Below are 20,735 nucleotides of genomic sequence, written 5' to 3'. Positions count from 1 at the left end.
TCTCTGTACTCCCTCCCAAAAGAAGCAGGATCAGGGGGATTGTAAGGTGGGGAAACTCATTCCAAGAACAAATTAATTCAGCGGTCTCCATTTGCTCACGCAGACACTTGTTCTATCTTTTATAGCAAGGACCACTAGAAGTTTGCGGCAAATCACTAGTTTTACCCAGAGTTACCCAGACACTGAGAAAATAAACCACTCCCCACAGATAGGACCCATTTTAGAGCCATGAGGTGACATAATAGATGTCCTGATGGGGGCAAATTTATCTTTATTGATAAGCATTGGTTTTTTCAAACATTAATATTCATTCTGTGCCAACACATAAACACAAATGTACGTTACAGTGGACTTGTCAGAAGTCTAAAATGAAAGCGCAATGGATTGTGACTGCTACACGCCTCATTGTGCCAAGCTGTAGCAAATCCTTTTGTTTCTCTATAACTCAGCTTCCAGATCTTCGCATTCAGATGATACTTACACCCCTGTGGTATTAGGTAATTTCAGCCTAGAGAAATGAGTCAAATGGCTCAAATGATTAATTCCCTTTATTCCAACACTACACATTCAACATTCCCAAGATGTTTTGCCCTTGTGTTTAAGCTTTCCAAACAGTCTCGAAGTGTTTCCTTCAGGAAAACAGGTCAGGAAGCTTGCCACAAATCAGTTTCAACAAGGTCAGTGCAGCCTATACATCCTGTTCATAAGAAGCTTTCTTTTCTTGCATGGGATGAACACTCGGTCCAGATTCTTTCCAACTACTGTGTTTCATAACAACACCGGAGTCAAACACTAAATCTTTTGTGACTGTGATGAGAAGCTTGGGCCAACTCTAGTTTGTCTCAAATAACACTGCTACTATGGAAATTAGACACTAAGTCCCTGGCTATTTTCATTTTACTTAATGAACATAGAGGGGAAAGTCCCGGGGTCAAGGAAAAGACAAAAAAATTAACAACTAGAACTGTGAGGAATGTCTGTTGCAAATTTTAAAGACACAGTTTGTTTACATTGAAGTTTGCCTGCTAATCAGAAGTGTCAAATCTATTTGAGACATATAACTACATCACAGTCTTTCAAATGACGAATGGTTATCTGCATGGGTTCCTTAGAGTATGTTTGTATATTAACAACGTAAATTACTCAGAGGCAAAGACATACAGAATTGCATGCTGACTAGTTAACCATGACACAGAAAGTTATTGATGTCAGATAACATCGATTGAGTTGTGGTTAAGCCTCCAAAAGCTCATGCTGACAACAATGCTGGTTCTGGGCATCAAATCCCCAGATACTGGTTCATTTTATTCAGGGCATCGCACACCGTGTTCAAATCACTGCGTAGGTCCTGCACCACATTTTCAATACTTCTGGTGTCTTTCAGAATTTCAATGCTCTGTGTGTAGGGGTTGAAGTATACTGAGAAGGGACGGTCAATTGACTTTGCGAAGTCCCTGGAGAATCAACAAAAACAGAAAGAGACACAGTCAACCACCAGGGGGAAAAGAAACAGAAAGAAAGAACAGCCAGAGAAATTTCAAAGTTATTTTTCTGTAGAAGAAACAAAAGCAAGTTTACCTCATCTTTTCTTTGGCTTCTTCAAAACTTTCCGAAACAAAATAGGCCTCCTGGAAGGTGGTGATCAGGCATTCCTGCAAGCAGGTTGTCTTTGGGTCAAAGGCTTTTATGCACGCCTTGTCAGAAAGAGCATGCTGCAAAAACATACCAAATCCATAGTGAGGCTTCCAAAATGCTATGGCATCACACGTACTAGCCAGTAATCCGCATACCTGCTCAGTTACTAGTATACCATGGAAGCAAAGAACTCTCTCTGTGCAGGGTAAATCGGTTGTTAGGAAAGGGTTTTATTTGGGCTTTTTTAAGTCTCCTGGAACTTGCAGAAGAAAATGAGCTCATGTTATTATTTTAGATAATATCAGGCAAATTCATGCTGAAGGACAGTTCAGAGCTATCCCCTGACACAAATGGAATTTTAAATGTACACCATGAATAGCAGCAGGTACGGGGGAAAAGAAAATATATGCTCCTAAATTTGCTGCTATAAGCAATGTACTAAAATTTCACTTAAATGGCAGAAGTAATAATTACCTGCGTGGAGAGGTAATTGAGACTCTCACCTAACTATTTATGGACTCGTTGGGAGATGTTTTGAGGCCAGGTACTGTGTGTCAACAGAGATTGTAGCGGGCTAGTGCATTGGATTGTGCTTGCAAAGTAATCATTTACCTTCCATAAAGTACAGCAGAGTAATATACGGCAAATAAATATTGCCAGTTGGGGGGGGGGGGCAAAGAACCAATATTAATAGTTATACTTAAGCCCGAAGCAGGCATTAGAAAACCAGGAAAGCCAGTATAATTACTCGTTGGGTCATCATTGGCTCCATTCAGCTCACCACATGCCTGGCACGAAGAACAGCGAGGAATTCTGAATGGCTGGGTCTTCAAGATAAACTCAGTGATGTTAAAGGTTAGCGGTCACCTCTTGCCACACCCCACCTGCCTACTTCTAGACTCTTAATGGATGGTTCTGAAACAGGGTGCAAAAGAACCATTGAGACGCATAGGAAAACACAGAACCCAAGCCTTCGCTCTATCCATTAAGTCTAGATGAAACCCAGAATGGAGTATTTGAAAGGCGTCCAAAGCGACTCTGACGTAAGAGTTTGTAAACTGTACTCCTGTAGGTTTGATTCTTCACCTAAGAGGTAGTCTTATCGATAAAAAGGGAGAAGGCGGTGACAAAAATTGCCTTGAACCAAGTCTTACAAAACGGAGTCTCTAGTCACAAGTTGATGTGTGTACGTGTAACCTTGGCAGATCACTTGACCTGAAGGTCCTCCATATTCCATGATTCATACATGAGCCTGCATTCCCTCGTGGGAGACATTTAGACTGGGTGGTTCTCAGGCATCTCCTTGATCCCACCCAAAGCATGTATCTGCCTCTTTGTCTTCTCAACCAAATGGTAAGAATTTCTGGAAAACTTACAAACCAGGGCCTTCCCCACCCCTCCCCATCAACATTCCCGGTGCATTCCCTCCAACAATTTCAGAATGCACATGATTATCTACAGCCCTTGGTGAGGAAGGCTGTGGTTTTCCATGTTTGGAAATACAATTGAGAAGCAATACTGACATGAACAGAAGGGGGCAATGGGTTCGTGGCTTGTTTTTTCACAAAATCCTGCTGTCCAGATCAATGTATACATGAATCACAGAATGCAGAGGACCTTCAGAGCAAACTTTCCTTTTCCGTACTGCAGAACAGCCTCACTCTGAGGCAGAAGGTCATTACACCTACAAATGCACTTCTGCGGGCCTCAGCTCAGCACACTGACCATCTGGGAAGTCTGGTTCCACATGACCAATAAATCCTGTCCACATTTCCCAAACTTCGCAGTTTGACAAAACAAAAATGTCTTTTCATGAGAGTTCTTGCCCCTTTGCAAAGAGCTGGCTTCCTGCTGACTTGCTGTGGTTTTCAGAATTAGAAGATGCTTTCTTTGCAACCACACGCTATGATTACATTTAACTGACGTGTGTTCCTTAAATTGTCCATTCATCCATGGGTCCACACTGAAGGAAGGACACCGACTGACTCAAATGTCTGCAGGCTTCCGACTCTCTTCCCTACTCTGGGAGGCAGAGGCAGACCGGTAGTAACAACAAGCTATAAGAACAATTAAGCCATGGGTCCTCAGGACATCTCCGCTGAGCAGAACACTTTTCATGGAGTTGAGGACAAGCACAAAAGGAAATGAAACTCTGTGACACTATCAGTCTCCGATCCCTCTAGAAGACCTTAGCAACCAGTGTGTGCACAGGGCACCTGCACAATGTATGTATTCAACAGCAATGACTGAAAACAGTGAAGGTTCTGAAACATTCATCGCGGGGCTATTGCCCTGTCTCTCCCGATGTCTACATTCATATAGTAGGAAAAGAGGATTAGAGTAGATCAAGAAAATCCTCTGAGGACAGGATGCCCTCCCTTAGGTTTCAAGGGGGGAAAACTCAATGAGTACACAGTTTATAGTTTAAGGCAAAGAGTTCTAGGTGATAAATATATATATAGCACATAGCCAATAAAATATGTGGAAATTGGGATTGACTGGACTTTGTTGTTGGTTGGTTGGTTGATCAGTTGGTTGGTTGATTATTTGGGTGGTTGGTTAGTTAGCTGGTTGGTTAGGTGGTTGGTTGATTGGTTGGTTGGTTGGTTGGTTGGTTGGTTGGTGGGTTATTTGGGTAGCTGGCTAGGTGGCTGATTGGTTGGTTGGTTGGTTGGTTGGTTGATTGGTTTTTTGTGTGGTTGGCTAGTTGTGTAGTTTGTTAGTTTTCTTTTTTAAGGATAGGTTTCATTATGTAGCCCAGGCTAGCCAGCACTACCTTCCTGCATCAGTTTCCCAAGTGTAGGTATTATAGGAAAGCACCCTACATACCCAGCCGAAAGTTAACTGTTTTTAAGTATTCAAAGTTTTGATTTATTCTCAAGAACTGTATATGATAATATATAGAAATATTGACATTAATATTTCTAGTTCACAAGGGCCTCTATCCATAAAGCATGAAGCCAGGGCTGGCTACCTCTTGTCTATTAATAAATATGAGGACAATATAATAGTCATGGATTAGCCTGAGTTGAGGAAGCAGTCAGTAAATGAGGTACCCAAGCCTATAAATAGTGGCATCTACCTAACAACCAGTTCATCTTTTTTTGGTGACTAGCAGGAACATCCACGCTGCCCAAGAGGTCTCCATCTCTGAATTCTCCCATGCATTCCAAGAGATGTAAACTAGCATCCATGACTTCTTCGACACAAAAGGCCACTGACCCATTAGGCTTCTTGAATCTATCTCTGTTCTAGTAAGTCATCTCACTTTGGAGAAGCAGCTACTACACCCTCTCCTATGTGTTAAAGAAGCAGTCTCTGGGAATGCTACCCAAGTCTTTTTGATGTTCCAGAGGAACTCTATGGCGAATTCTCTTTGAAGTGTCAATCATCTTACGTCCTGTAGTCTTCAAGAATTAATTTGATTTTCCATAGAAAGGGACTTTTTAATCCTGACCAAATCTGGCTAACAGTCTTTTACCTCAAACCACTGCAAATGCATAAGAAATATTTCAAGGTCATCTGCTCCTCCCTGAACACTCCAGAACAATGGTTCTCAACCCTCCTAATGCTGCAACCCTTTAATACTGTTGCTCATGTTGTGGTAACCCCCAATAATGAGATCATTTTTATTGCTACTGCATAACTGTAATTTTGCTATTGTGAATTATAATATAAGTATCTGATATGCAGGATATTTGATATGTGACCTCTATGAAAGGGTCAATCAGCCACAAAAGGGATCATGACTCATAGGTTGAAAACCACTGTTCTCAAAGAACCATTTTTTTGCTTCTCCCATCATGCTAAAGACAAGGGTATACAACTAGAATCAGAACTCCTGGCTTCTCAATACAGCTGTCTCAAAATCTAGACATATCAAGCCTGGATAGGCACAGATTAAACGAAAAAAACTAGGAAAATTGCAGCTGGGCCCCAGAAGCTGTGTTTTGTAAGGGCCCAAATGCCCCTTTGTGATTAAGAGTCTTGGGAGCAACAGTTAGGCTTTTCTGGCTATCTCAAAATTAAAGCACCCAGAAAACCTGCCCAGTTGTCACGCTAACAAAGAGTCAGCATCTTCAAGAGATGCTGACTTCCACATAATGTCATTTGTATCAGAGCTTTGAAACCCCCACCAACTTATAGTCTTCTCAAGATCATGGAAAGAAAACACCTTAGAAGAGATAAATATTCGTCAAAGTTTTTTAAGCAATTCCCAAATGTCCTTTCAGTTTCTCCGTTTGAGATGTCCTGTTCCAATCTTCCTTTGGAGTATTGACACTGAGCTTTGCTAAATGAGCCTCTGCTTGGCCTGGCTGTTTCTCACCTGAACCTGAATTCTTTCCTTCAAGGACAAGAAATGAAGAGGAAACTTCAACCAGTAACAGTGTCATTTCAAATGAAGAACTACCTCAGGATGAGCTGCAGTTAACTCAGGGACAAATCTAAAAGTCTAAGCATCTAAGCATCTTCTTGCAGTATTGCTTTATCAAGGCCTGTAAACACATAGCACCCTCCACTTTTCCAGTGTCAATCAAAGCAACCTTTCCTCCTAGACCTGAAGATAGCCTTGTTACCCTTCACATAGGTGCCAAGCACCAATCAGTTGGCTCTAGTAAGGAAATTAAGACTCATTTTCCATTCTAGTTTTTATAAATATCCTTTTTTTTTTATAAATATCCTTTTGACATCAAAAATTCCCAGTTACTGACAGTGGTGCTCTGAAAAAAAATGGCCTTCAAAGGGAGTGGCACTGATGAGAGGTATGACTTTGTTGAAGTAGGGGTGACCTTGTTGGAGGAAGTGTGTCCCTGTGGGGGAGTGGGCTTTGAGTCTCATATATGTTGAAGATACCTCCCAGTGAGACAGGCCACTTCCTCTAGCACCATGTTGGCCTGCATGCCATCATGTCCCACCTTGATAATGGAATGAACTAAACTGTAAGTGAGCCACCCCAATTAAACATTTCCTCTTGTAAGAATTGCTGTAATCATGGTGTCTTTTCATAGCAATAGAAACTCTAAGACACCAATAGACAACAATGCAAGATAATTCAGAGAATATGTCTTAACTATGGAGTTTAAATTTGCTTCCTTCCCTTCCCATGACGTTTGAAGGAACTCATGAACTCTATAACCCAAGGTTGTGGTCAGAATTAAATGGGAAATGTATACAAACTGGTAGCATTGGGAGGTGTTCAACATACATAGTTACCATTCCTAAATCAATCCAGATAGGATTACTATTTATTCACTCATCCTGGCCAATAACCATTTCCTCCCTCTCCTCCAGGGGTCTAAAACCTGTAGCGAAAAATGGCCCCAGATATGAGCCTTGTTAAGACCCAACCTGCTATTTTGTCTGTTCTAGCTCATCAGCCTGGCATCTTCCTTCCTCTCAAACACCCCTTTATGCAATGACACAGAGGTATTATCTCAGCTACTCTAGATGGAAACCCTGTGATCCTCACTCTCTATATTAGGACTGGTTAAAGTTTGAAAAGAAAAAATAAATTCCAAGTGTGAAGTCAGATTCATGGGTCGTTTGGGTCCTAGATTCCAGATAAGGTTTTGCAAAGACTCCTATGTGCACAGCACAGTGCACACACGCCTATGTTCACTCCACAGCCGTCTGTTCCCACGTCAGAACAACAAACAGGTGGATCTAATTACCTATATGTGCAGTATGCATGCATGCAGGGAATATTCTTTCAGCCTCATTTACATACTCACCAAAGCCTCCAGCAACTGAGGGGCCAACATCAGGTCAACAGTTGCAGCAGCAGAAAGAATTTCAGTGCAGTAGATAACTTCCTTCGCAACTACAAGGATGCTCACACGGGGATTAGGATAATGCCATTCATTAAAGCCTTCCCTACCGGGGATCAATAGCCCTATTGCCAAGTTCAGCAATGGTTCATCACACGTCATTTTTCTCAGCGTTGCTGGGCTTTCTCGGTTTGAATCAGCTGCAGGGGCAAGGGAGCAGCCTCCCTCTTTAGCAGACGCAGCTGAGGAATTTCCAGCCCCCAGTCCTCCAGCGTCTCTGCCACTACTAACAGTGCCCCCACTTCAAGAAAGGAAGGGAACCAGAAGGGAGGCTTGAGCTGCCCAGTAATGGTGGGGAGCTCAGCTGCTGAGTCCCTTCTCTGGCAGCACCACTGACCTTCCAGGTAAGCTCAGAAAACTTGCAAAGCCCTCGAGGCTCTCCTCCCTAGCCTGGCAGTAATTCTGACCACCTCCCCGCAACAGCTGTATGTGGCAGTAAATACCAATGATCATAATAAATAGAAAGCTGTTTGGAGAATGCTGATTAATAGCTGTATAAAGGTAAAATCAATAATTCACCATGCAAGGACATCCTAAAACTAAAGCTCAAAATGCGCAATCAAATTTTCTTACCCCTGAAACACAAAAGAGACATATTTATATGCAATAGTCCAGCAATTACTGTAGCGTGGATGCTGAGGCCACCTAATTTTTGCCCTGGAGGGAATAAAGAACGAGAACTCACCCTTATCCCTGAAAAGAGCCTTCTGCTTTTGAAGTAGATGATTTTTTTTTTAAAGGCAAGACTCACATTTCACTGTTAGCAGGCATTTCCTACCACCCCTCATCACTTAAACATGCAGTGTGCCTCCTTTGGTTCATGGGTTTCAACATTTGATTTCTAGCGGCGGCGGCACTGTTTGGGGAGTCATGGAGCTTTCCAGAAGTGGAGTCTGGTTGGAGGAAGTGGATCACTGGATAGTAGGGTTTAGAGTTTGTAGCCCAGCTCTGATTCTTGCTTCTAGGTTGGGGTCAAGGGGGGGAAAATGAGCAAGGTTCATCACTATCTCCCACCACCATAGTCATCAGCCATTCCTACCAGCATGCCTTCGCTGATGATGTTCTGTTTCCCCTTGAACCTTTCATTGAACCCAGCAAATCCTTCCCTTCCTTGAGTTGCTCTAGCCAGGCAATGAGGAAAAATGACTAATACTCCTCCCAAAGTGAACAAATTTTGCTGTTGGACTCCAACATAATAACCCCTGCCTTAGGAAGTCCCTCCAAGACTCTGTCTCACAGCTTGGGCCATCAATTTGGGGCTTACCATAGAAAATGAATAAGGCAAGGGCGTGGTAAATGAACAAATAACAGATTATACCGTTAGGTCAACTGTAGGGCAGAGAGACAAGGTGCTACATGAAAGACACATGCTAGAGGGCGGGTAAAAGGGAACCAGTCATCCTCTTTTCAGCCTGATTTCCAAAGCTGATCTTCCAGGTGACCCAGTTCATGGTTAACCATTCTCTGCAATGATGAGAAATGGAGAAAAGCCCCACCTTCTCAGGCTTTTGGAGCTCCAACCAGTATGCCAACCATCATGGTGCGGGTAGTTTTCAATCAAATTTATGCTAACTTTTATAAGATTTTCCACGTTTGCTTTATTTCTGTCTCTGAAAGTAAAATCAAGTGCTTTTCTTATGAAGGAAAAAAAAAACTGAAAGTCGTCCTCCTCCAAACAACAGACACCACTCTTAGAAACACTTGGCCAGCTCTGAAGAGCAACATCGGTGCCCTCAGGAAAACTACAGCAGGCATCTTAGAAGTTTTATGTTTCAAGACAGAAGGTGGATTGTGTGTACTTATATAAAAGTTATGAAGACTATACCAAAGCCTCCAGAAACTTAGGGACCAGTTGGAGCAGTAGAAAATACTTTACTGCAATAGATCAATTCATGGAAAACTGTAAGGATGTTTACAAAAGGATTATGATAATGCTATTAATAAGGTTATGGCTATATTGGGTCTCAAACCATAGTATCTTTCCTCAAATACAAAAGTAAGATGCTCAGGGAGCTAGAGAGACAAATCGGTGGCTCAGAGTGCTTGCTGCTCCTCCAGAGGGTAGCAGAAGAGCCCACAATCACCTGAGGGGTCCAATACCCTCTTCTGGCTTCTGTGAACACCTGTGCTCATGGGCACACACATACAAACACACACAAATATAATTAAGTATTTAAATGAGCTGGGAAACATTCTGGGCTCTTACAGGAATGAGACAGGCAGGAAGAGGGGGGCTACTAAGGAAGACGCCTCTGCTCTGATTTCTCTGAACAGTTAGAAGGTATTTCTTGTGAAAAGAACATCTAAATTGTAAAAATGCTCCAGCACGACAATCATGGGGATGCTGGCCTGCTGAAATCTGAGAATGGAAGGATGCTAATGACCGGAGGTGATGGACCTGAACAGGATGGTGCACGGCAGACAATGCCCTTTGCGGTACATATTTCTCACTGATTTCCATTTCTAGATGATTCTGTCTACAACACTGAAAACAAAAACAGTGGATTCACCCCAATGCTGCTTTACGCATGCCTCATTAACCAGACCAGGAGACCCTGTCAAAAGTTGGGGGGGCATGAAAGAGATTTGTTTCTTTTGTTTCTTGAATAATTTATATACCATCTGAAGAGAATGTAAATAGATGTGGCTCAGGGAGTTTTGTTGTCTGACTTTCTCGGGAGAAACAAGAAGTAGTCTTAGAGGCATGGTCTTGTAGGGTACGATGCCCTGTTTTTGCTGTGAGCTTAGTGAATGTACTATTACTGATGGTTTTTGTAAAGAACAAAATGGCTCTGCAGATAAAGGGGCTTCCTGTGTGTCCCTGCTAGCCTGAGTTTAATCCTCAAAACCACATGGTAGGAGGAAAGAACCAACTCCACAAAGTTGTTTTCTGACTGCACATGTACTGTGAATTCACACACATACACGCGCACACATGCACATGCGTGTGCAAATGTGTATGCGCACAAGAGCTTTGACCAGGTGTTATGCAGTCCCTTGGTCCATTGCACATCTATGCATCTTCTGCTTTCCTAATCCACCTCCTGATTCCTCAAGACTCAGGATGAGCAACACAGGATCCTCCTTCGGAAAGCCTTCTCAAGCCTGGCCTCTCGTGTGCCAGACACAGCTGTCAACACTTTTTCTATCTACTGAGCTGTTTATCCGGCAGTGGGTGTCAAGTCCTGGGTAAGAAAAGCCTAGGGCTGTGGAATCTAGAGCAGCGATTCCCACAGTCTACACTGCCTGCTCTTGGGCCTGGCTCTAGCACGTTAGTTGTGCGGTTTAGGCAAGTCCTGTAATGGCTTTCTGTCCTCAGCTGTCTCATCTCTAACAATACGATCAAGTTCTGACAGAGACTGAGTTAGTGTGCAACAAAATCCTAGACTCCACTTAAGATAACTTCTGGTGTTATTTTCTTTGGATTTATGTTCTTCATCGGTTTCTATCTTTTGATTCCCAGTGTCTGGCACAGTGCGTGCTACCTGTAAGCATCCAGTGAAGGAAGGGTTTTAGGAATGAATAAATTATCTAATTAATAAAGTTATAAAACTAGCAGGCTCAATAAAAAGTACAGTGAGATTGCATCTTTTGAGAATACAAATAAGCCAAACATTCCGGAAACAATTCATTTCCCAACTGTATTATACAACAACGATCAATGCTATAATCCTGATCTTAAGACAGAATAATCAAAGAAAGATTAAGTTATTTTCAGTATAATTTCCAGGTTGCATGTCATATTGCCTCCTAAATGCATCCAAACTTATTAAAATGCTAGAAGTATCGGAATGTTCCAGAGCCTGCCATTTCCAAATAAATGATCATTTACTGTTAAAGGAAAAAAATAATTTCTAAGCATAATAAATATATATTATGTGCTTCTTTGATACTATGCTGATTCAGCTTGTTTTCCAGTAAACTGTTGATACGCACAGTATTTTAATTGCATTAATTTTAGAGAAGATGGAATGTCCTCAGACTCCTCTTTGAGAGATAGAAGGCAAGTCCATGGCGCCATGAAGGTCATGGACATCAGAGTAGAGAAGTCAGACTCCCTGATTGACGCGAGTGTCAATCAGAAGTACCCCTGCTAGCTCACTGCCCACTTCTCAGCACTCAGGCTAGGCCAGCCATTTGTTCCCCAGCATTCGAGCATATGTTAGTCATCCCTGTTGATCTGGGCACACGGCCGCTCATCCATTTGAGTCACACCACAAACCCAGAAGGGCTTGACCCATTTTCTGAGGTGCAAAAAGTCAGGTCAGCACCCACATCCGAGGTGCCAGATCCTCTGTGTTAAATATGTATGGGGAGTTGCGAATGGAAACGTTCAGACAAACAAATCAATAGCTTCCATGACCCTGAACCAGTTTGCTTGGGAAGGATATTTTCATTCACAGCTACATACCTTCAGTTCTCCAATGGAGGAAAGTAGCCCTGCTCCATATGCCCGCAGTTGACCTTCTTGCTTGCAAAGACCAAACTCGATTGTGAAGAAATAACACTAGAAAAAAAAAAAAAAAGATGGACCCATATTCAGTGAACTGGCCAACAAGTTCCTTCACAGAATAAAATGACACCCAAAATAAAATGTTGCACTGTACATAATTGCCTTGAATTTTAAAATAAATTCAAATCAGGAGTATTTATTGTAATCCATTTTCTTGATGAATAACCTTGCCCTAAGTTTATATACTTCAATATAATTTTATTTAATTTCAACATGATTTTTTGCACATTTTTATGATTACTGTTTTAATAATCTTACCCTAAGTTGAAAGACTATAGGAAAATTAAACCACGAGGAATCCAGTGATTCCTGTATACAGAAACTTTATGGATCAAATCATATCTCCTGTAACAATTTTAAAATTATTAATAAATGAGCACATCTTAGCGATGTTCCACAAGAATATGGGACTTGCGCTACCAAACTGTATTTCAGTGGCATAAAAGAAGATATGGAAAAATAAGTTGGAATCTAGACATTGCAAACTTATTTTTTAATCTGTTTATTCATTCTGAAGACATTTATTAAGGTGAGGCGGTGACTCAGAGAATAAAGAGCTTCCTGAACAAACACAATGGCCTGACTTTGGGTCGCCAGCATTCATATGAAAGCTGGGCAAGACAGCACACGCCTGTAATCCTGGCACTAGGGGAAGACAGTCAGACCCCAGGATCTCACTGGTCAACCAATCTAGGAAAAGGGTGAGTTTCAGATTCAATGAGAGACCCTATCTCAAGAACTAAGATGGACAATAACACAGGAAAATGTCCAACATCAACTTCTTGCCTTCACACATGAGTAACCACACCCAGGCACATACAAAACACACCAAAGCAATAAATGCACAAACAAATCTTTTTTAAATGGCATTTTCTGAAAACCCACTAGGTGCCAACGCTTGGTAAAAGAATAAAAAAGAGACCAAGAATAAAAATATATACTTACCAATCTATCAAAACAGTGTCAACATGTTTTTAGTAATGTCTTAAATGCATACCAATATGTGCATATGTATACATGTGTGTATGCACTGTTTGTCCAACAAAAAAGGGCACAGATGGGTGGGTTTAGAGGGAGAATCTGGGGGGGGGGCTGCTGAAGGGATGAACGTGATTAGAACACCTTGTACAAAACTCTCAAGAAAGTAATAATAAAATCTGCAGTTGCTTCTGTTGGGTTCAAAAAAACCAACCTAGACAGAAGAAAAAAAAATATCTGCACAACTTAAAAAAAAATCACAGTGCTATTGCAAGGGGCTGAAATCACACTATTTCTGCTCTAATAGAAAAGCGAGAAGCTAGCAACACGCAATAAGAATTGAATCAAATTAGCACTGTCCTGCGTCCGTGGTGCTAGGGCACTGAAGGTGTTGAGAAGGAGAATTTAAACACTCCCGAAACAGGGCAGAAAATAATTATAATGTCTAGCCCACGACAGCTTGCTTTATTTTTATACAAGGGTGGAGATGTCCTTTGCTTCTGGAGGTTTTGTTTGCTTTCTAATGCAGGGACGACCCTGAGGTTGCGTGATCCCATGCTCTGCATACCTGAGCTGCACCCACAGGACTGGCCACTTCCAAGCCATGGAGCTTCACCTCCAGAAGCAGAGCCTCTTCCCAGACCCAATTGCCAAAGAGGGCAAAACTATGGTTCATACCACCAACAGCACATCTGCAATGCCTATCAATACACCTCCTTATGCTGTCCTGATGTAGGAGGGTCATCTGTCTATGTGTTACTTTCATTGGTTAATAAATAGACTGACTTGGCCTTTTAACAGGGCAGAAAATTAGGTGGGCAGAGTAGACAGAACAGTATGCTGGGAAGAAGGGAAGTGAGTGAGTCGCCATGATTCTCCGACCCGAGACGGACGTGGGCTAGAATCTTTCCTGGTAAGCCACCACCTCGTGGTGCTACACAGATGATTAGAAATGGGTTAAACAAGATGTGAGAATTAGCCAAGAAGAGGCTAGATATAATGGGCAAGGCAGTGTTTAAAAGAATACAGTTTCCGTGTTATTATTTCCGGGGCTAAGCTAGCCATGCGGGAGCCTGGCGGGATGAAAAGCAGGCCTGCTGCCCTCATCACTACACTGTCCTACATTTAATTTGTTTTGCAGTCTTCTGCTTCTTGACACCATCTGGGGTACTTTGGTGCATGATCTCCACATTGAAGTATGAACTCTACACAGCAGGTATTACTCCCCATTCCTTAGAAGTAATGGAAATTCCAGCATCGTTGACACTTTATACCATTCATTGTTTGAGGAGGTTATCCTATGTGTTATAGGATGCTTAGCACCATTCTAGGTACCAATAAAATCCCCAACCCTCAGACTTTTCAGCAGCCCCACAAAGTGGCTGTTCTGCTTGGTTTGGTCAGCTTGACCCAAACCTTAAACCTGTTTCAGAAGATGGACTTTTAATTGAGAAAAATGCCTCCATAAGATTGGCCTGTAGGCGAGTCTGTGGGGACATTTCTTGATTGATGATTGAGTGTGGGTGTGTGTCACTCCTAGGCCCTGCTAGAAGAAAGCCGACTGAGCAAACCAGTTAAGCCGCACCCCTCCATGGCCTCTGCATCGGCTCCTGCTTCCGAGTTCCTGCCTCAAGCGCCTCACCTGCCTTCCTGAGAAAATAACCACAAACTGCAAGATTAAATAAACCCATTTCTCCCCAAGTTGCTTCTGATCATGGTGTTTTATTGCAGCAATCAAACCTCTGACTAAGTGAGTGGCTTTTCTATTAAACCTTTTTCATAAAGAATTTTCAAATAAAAAACATCACAAACTTAAGTTAACCAGATCAAAGCCTGTCATCCCAAGGGACTTGTTTGTATATGGTCACAATAGGTATGGAGCTTCACACCGGAATTGCTCTATCACTGGAGGGCATGTTTTTTAAAAAGATTTATTTACTCATGCATGTTATATGTATAAGTGTTCTGTCTTCATGCACAACAAATAGGAATTTGGATCCCACTACAGATGGTTGTGAGCCACTATGCAGTTGCTGGAAATTGAACTCAGGACCTCCAGAAGAGTATTCCAATCACTCTTAAGTGCTAAACCATCTCCCGGCCTCTGCTATTGACTGTATTTTTATCCCCAGTTCACCATTTTAAAAGCTGTATCTGAACATGTTGTCTTCCAGCCAAAAAAATCACAGAATGACATCCTGATGCCCCTTGAAATATAAATGAGACTGTCTTCGGGGCCTTTGTACTTGCTATTCCCCTGGTGTGTACACTCTTCTCCCTAGGTATTTATATAGTAGCCCTTTTCATTTCTCAGACAAAAGTTGGCTTGTTAAAAGGACTGCAAATTAAATGTCAGTCTAGTCATAGAGGATCTCCCTGACCACGAAAGGAGCCTTGCTTTCTGCTTAGCCTGTTTGACATGTTACGTGAAGAACATCCTGTCCCTGACATGATCCTATCCATTGGCTTTTGCGGCTGTTGTTGCCTGTGTCGCTCAGTAGCATGAGCGGTGCTCAGATCGGGAGCTTGCTTCCTTCTGCAAACTCTTAGCATTTAGACCAGAGTCTAGCATTAAATCATTGCTAGAGATATCTGCAGAGCAGGTGAATGGGTCCACAGGAGGGAAGAGGTCACGTAGCTAAGAGATGGATTCTAGACTGCAACTCGAGTTCCTTAGTGGCTCTGTGTTTCAGGAAGACACACAAATCTAACTTATTCACTTGTTCATCTTCTAGCTGTATATCCACCAATACTCAGCAAGTTCTTACAGTGCTGCAGGAGTTATTATCAATCAACCAGGGATGGCATTGCATCCCTAGAACATTTTGCTTGTTAAAACTTAGCTCTGTCCTCAGCACCATGGTGAGGGGGGGATACACAGGGTGGGATGTGAGGACTTTAAAAGAAGTCGCTCTCACTGAGGTCTCCTGAAAACAAAAAACGTGAGAGTTGTCAGCGTGCTAACACGTAATAAAACCCTCAAGTCTGTCAACCAAACAACTGTGCACAATCCTAAATACGTGAAGCCAAGCACTCATATATGCACAGAGAAGCCCAGCAGACATGTGGTAGCCCAGCCCTTCTATGTCACAAAGTGGAAAACTTAAGCCGATGAGAGATTTATCCAGGACTCATCTAAACAGTGACATCCACAAGATCTAGAGCCCCATGTTTTACAGAGCTCGACATCAGCATCTGCCGCCGTTTAAGGCTTCTAAATAAAACATCAGTAGGTGTGTGATTCTCCTGTACAACCAAATGATGGGGAGAGGAGGGTACAAAGCAAGGGACCTGCAAGCTCATGGCATCTTCTCTGAGTGCCTTTGGTCCTTTGCCTCCTTGACTCATCTTCCATTTTTATCTTACCACATAACATCCCTGGAACCCTAATGTTGAATACAGAAAACTTCATGGGGAAATGTGTTGTCATATTCAAAGGCATCCAGAACACACATATGGAGCCAGCGGCGGGAGCATTCAGGTCGGCTATTAAGTGCATTTTTAATTTCCCTCACATTACCTCACTTGCATACATAATGCATGGCCACCCTTCTCTTCCAAAGCCAAACAGGCCAGAGAGCCTCAGAGAAAAAGCCACTCTACCTACCGGTCACAGCTGCTTCCCCTGCACTTGGCCTTCTGTCTGATTTTACAGCAAGAATTGAAAGGCCTGCTTTGGTTTGACTAAAGATTCAAAAGTTAAGTAACGGGTTAGCCAGTGTTGCCTTTAGCTAATATGTTCCTAGACGCAGAACAGCCTCTAAGAGAAGAGCCTGTGCATCTTCCTGCCCATGGCTCTCATGCTCTCTGAACCCTTACCTCATCTGGGAGTCCCTCCAGAAGTCCCGCCCTTACACAGCTCCATCTGGTCCTTCTCTGCCTACCTCTCCCTTTTGACTTCCCTGCCTCCATCAGCAGAGACAGCCCCTGGATGCAGCTTCTGCAGCCCGCTTTCCTCGGAGAACCAGACCTTTTGCTCTTGAGATCGTTTTTCCATTTTCAGCTCTGCGTGTGGCTGACAGATAATAAGTAATGGTGAATTACATCCCAAACTCAAGTGTTGGCAAAATTTGAATTAGGGACTTGCCCGGGACTCTTTTCTGCTTTCAATAGTGGTAAAACACTTCTGTCAGATCAGTGATTGAAGGAGGGACTGGCCACGCATGTCTACTGCCTGCATAGGGTTGGGCTGGATGACCCCCTGAAAATCTCTTAGAGTTCAAGAGTAACTAATTGCTTCTGGAAATTTTAAGATAATATTTATTTTCCTCATAGAATTTTCCAGATGTGGATCTGTAATATAGTCCCTTGAGATTTTCCAAACAAATAACCTACCTGTTATCAGAAAATAAATATCTAAAAGGTGAAGAAAAAAAAAAACAGTTCAAGCCTTGTAAAAACACCTGCAAGAGAGAATTGCTGATTCTTGGCCGCTAATGTCTTTTCAACAGAAACAAATAATAATAGTAAGACTTGCACCTCCCAAATTGAAGGGTGCCTTTCATCACCACTGATGTTCATGAATTCTAAATTTTATGCGCTCTGCTGATATATAATTATTTGTAAATATTTTATTTGAATATAATTACATATAATCATTAGCTTAAAACCAAAACAGGGATGATAGATGGGACCTCTTCCACAGAAGAAAAGCAGAGTCATTTACATATGCAGTCATTAAGCAGAAAAAAGAAAGCCAGAGTGACAATTGAAATCCAAAGGGATGCGGCGCACACCTAAGACCGCTCAGCAAAACAGATAGGTCGCACAATGCTGCCATCTTCAGGTCGCTGCCAGTACTACATACCATTCTCTAAACCGGTCTGCCCACTTGGGTACTGACCAAAGTTTGAAACAAAACAGGTCTGACAAAGTGAAGTCACGCCTACAAAATACAGAATGGTCTCCTGTGGTGACTGAAAAACTGACTGCAACGCTCTCCTTCCTTTTGGTGTCAACGTCCTGAAGGTCCTGCTGTAGTCACAGATAGCAGTTTAAGAGAAGTTCAGCTTAATTGGCTAAAATGTTTCCGCTTTGTTTCAGTGCATGCTTTGCAAGGTTGAGAAAAAGGAGCTATCCAAGGTCCCTCCCACATACCTTCCTACCACCTGCCCCACCACCCCGACCCCCACCCCAGCACCCACTCCTGGCTACTAGTCCTCAAACTTTCCCTTCACAAAGGATGCCTGCCTTCTTTCCTACCTTTAGCCAAAATTCCTTAAGCTTGCCTAAAATGCAATTGATAATGGGATTGGGATAAGAACGGAGCCTGATAGCTAAGCAGGAAGCTTTAGAATAGAAATATTAGCATGGGGGGCTGGAGAGATGGCTCAGCGGTTAAGAGCATTGCCTGCTCTTCCAAAGGTCCTGAGTTCAATTCCCAGCAACCACATGGTGGCTCACAACCATCTGTAATGAGGTCTGGCGCCCTCCCTCCTCTGGCCTTCAGGCATACACACAGACAGAATATTGTATACATAATAAATATATTTTTTAAAAAAAGAAATATTAGCATGATAAAATACTGGGAACAAAAGTGAAAATGGGCTGAGTCTCTTAAGCCCTGGAGGTCTCCCTGTGCAGGTGATGCCACATGGCCCCCTCCCCTAACCCCAGCACACATCAGTTTCTGGTGTCATTTCTTAAACCCTTTGAACTCTAAATATCCCTAAGTCATACATAAAACCAAATCACACTACAATGACCATCCAACACTTCCATCTCTTCAGCAGGGGTTCCTGAGGACGACTCTCCCCCCCACCCACCCACCCCGGGAATCTGGCTGGTTGAAAGAAAGGGGTCTTGCATGATTTGATGCTTGGCTCTGGGTTTCTTGGCTAGGATGTGTATAATAAGAGTGGAAAGTACTAGAAACAGCATCAGACGTGGTCCAGCGTTCTAGGTCCTCATACTACACAGATCTGTAAATAAAAAACACCACTGCACAAGCAGGTCACAACTTAGTACCAACTTATAATATGGAGAGAGGAAACCTGGGGATGGGCTCGAGGGCACCTGAACAAAGGGCATCTCTCCCCCAGATATTAACTGAAGGAGCAGTACAGTAGAATTTAACACACACACACACACACACCCTTATGGAGATTTTTTGGTTTTGGTGTGGGAATGGAAGCCAGGGCCTTGTGCATATGAGGTACATGTTCTACCTCCAAGTCAAGGCCCAGGCTCCCTCTGAGTGTGGGTGTGGGGTGTAGAGTGGGATGTGAGGGGTGAGTGTGTGGGGTGTGTATGTATGGTGGGTGTGCTCTGGGATGTGTGTATGTATGAGTGTGTAAGGTGGGTATTGGGAATGTGGGGTGTGGATGTGGTGTGGTGTGTCTGTGTATCTGTATGTGTCTGTGTGTCTGTGTGTGCGTGGTAGGTATGGTATGAGATGTGTGTGCATAGTGGGTGTGGTGTGGGATATGTGTAGGGTATGGTGTGTGTGTGTGTGTGTGTGTGTGTGTGTGTGTGTGTGTGTGGCGGATTGGTGTGGGTCATGGGATATGTGATTGGGTGTGTGTATGGTGGGTATGGGGAATGTGGGGTATGGATGTGGTGTGGGATATGGGGGGGTGTATTTGTGTGTGTATGTGTGTGTGTGTGGTGGATTGGTGTGGGTCATGGGATATGGGATTGGGTGGATGTGTGTGTTAAAATCTACGGTACTGCTCTTTCAGTTAATACATGGAGGAAGAGATGTCCTCTGTCTCAAAGAGATGGGGGCAGAGAGAGGAAGAGGAAGAGTAGAAGGGAAAAAAAGAAGTTCTTTCTTTTGCCAGCAGCCCTCCTCCACCCAAAACCCAAAGGAAAGAAAGAGAAGGCCAGGGATTTGCGTACCATACTGTAGCTACCAGCTACGGATGACCCTAAGTTGTAAAAACAACAAACATTGTCTTAGTTGCAAGCACTCATTGAATGAATTAAAATGCAAAGTTCTGAGCTCTGAGGAGGCATTATGGCAAACCTTGTGGAAAATTGATCATCAAATATAAGAGGCACACTTACAGGGGGGAAAAGCATCAGCAAAAAGAAAAACAACTTTTACTGAAGAATACAACGACATAAGGGTTTTTCAGCACCCTGCGCTAGGGGAATTTCCGTGTTTAAGTAACTGCTTCTCCTCAGAGCTTTTTTTTTGGTGCTTTTGAAATAAATGCATGATTTTTTTTAAGAGCCCTCTGGTCATTTCAGTTTTACTACCTCATCTTCAGCTTATCTGAGAGAATTTTCCATTTCAAAGAAGGCGGCCTGACTTATTTTCATTTAGAATTGACTTTCTCTGCACCAGAACTTAACAGTGTTTTTTAATGAAAAGAAAGAGGAAGGGAGGGGAGGGAGGAAAGGAGGGAGGAAGGGAGGGAGGAAGGGCTGGGCTGCGTCCCCAGCACCCCAGCCACCTGCTAGTTTATGCCCCGAAATAACAACACACAAACTGTATTCATTTAAACACTGCTTGGCCCATTTCTATGTAGCCTCTTCTAGGCTAATTCTCACATATTAATTTAGCCCATTTCTAATCATCTGTGTAGCATTGGTCTTACCGGGAAGATTCTAGCCTACATACATCCATCCTGGGTAGGAGCTTCATCACGTGCATCTGCCCAGGAGCGGGGAGCATGGTGTCTCTCTCCTGAGAGCAGAGCTGTTGAGTCTGAGCTCACTTCCTCTTCCTCCCAGCAATCTGTTCTGTTTACTCCTCCCACCTATGTTTTAACCTATGAGGGCCAAGCAGTTTCTTTATTGCTTAACCAATGAAATCAACAGATTGATATATGACA

At 42.9% G+C, this 20,735-nt stretch overlaps 1 protein-coding gene across 2 annotated transcripts in view; it reads right to left on the bottom strand.

Moving 5' to 3' along the window:
- Positions 1–423: 423 nt before the first annotated feature.
- The window catches only part of Tph2 (tryptophan hydroxylase 2), a 101,531-nt gene continuing 81,219 nt past the window's right edge, over positions 424–20,735 (bottom strand). For both annotated transcript variants that reach the window (XM_005358057.2, XM_005358056.3), the window contains exons 9-11: positions 11,875–11,970; positions 1,579–1,712; positions 424–1,454 (exon numbers count right to left, since the gene is read on the bottom strand). In XM_005358057.2, the coding sequence (XP_005358114.1) occupies positions 1,280–1,454; positions 1,579–1,712; positions 11,875–11,970 (405 nt within the window). In that variant the 3' untranslated portion in view covers positions 424–1,279. The remainder of the gene's footprint in view (positions 1,455–1,578; positions 1,713–11,874; positions 11,971–20,735) is intronic.

The sequence above is a fragment of the Microtus ochrogaster genome, chromosome 24 (genome assembly GCF_000317375.1).
Source record: "Microtus ochrogaster isolate Prairie Vole_2 chromosome 24, MicOch1.0, whole genome shotgun sequence".
NCBI lineage: Eukaryota > Metazoa > Chordata > Mammalia > Rodentia > Cricetidae > Microtus > Microtus ochrogaster.
The sequence above is the reverse complement of the archived record's forward strand: the minus strand, read 5'-3'. Positions and strand labels throughout refer to the sequence as shown.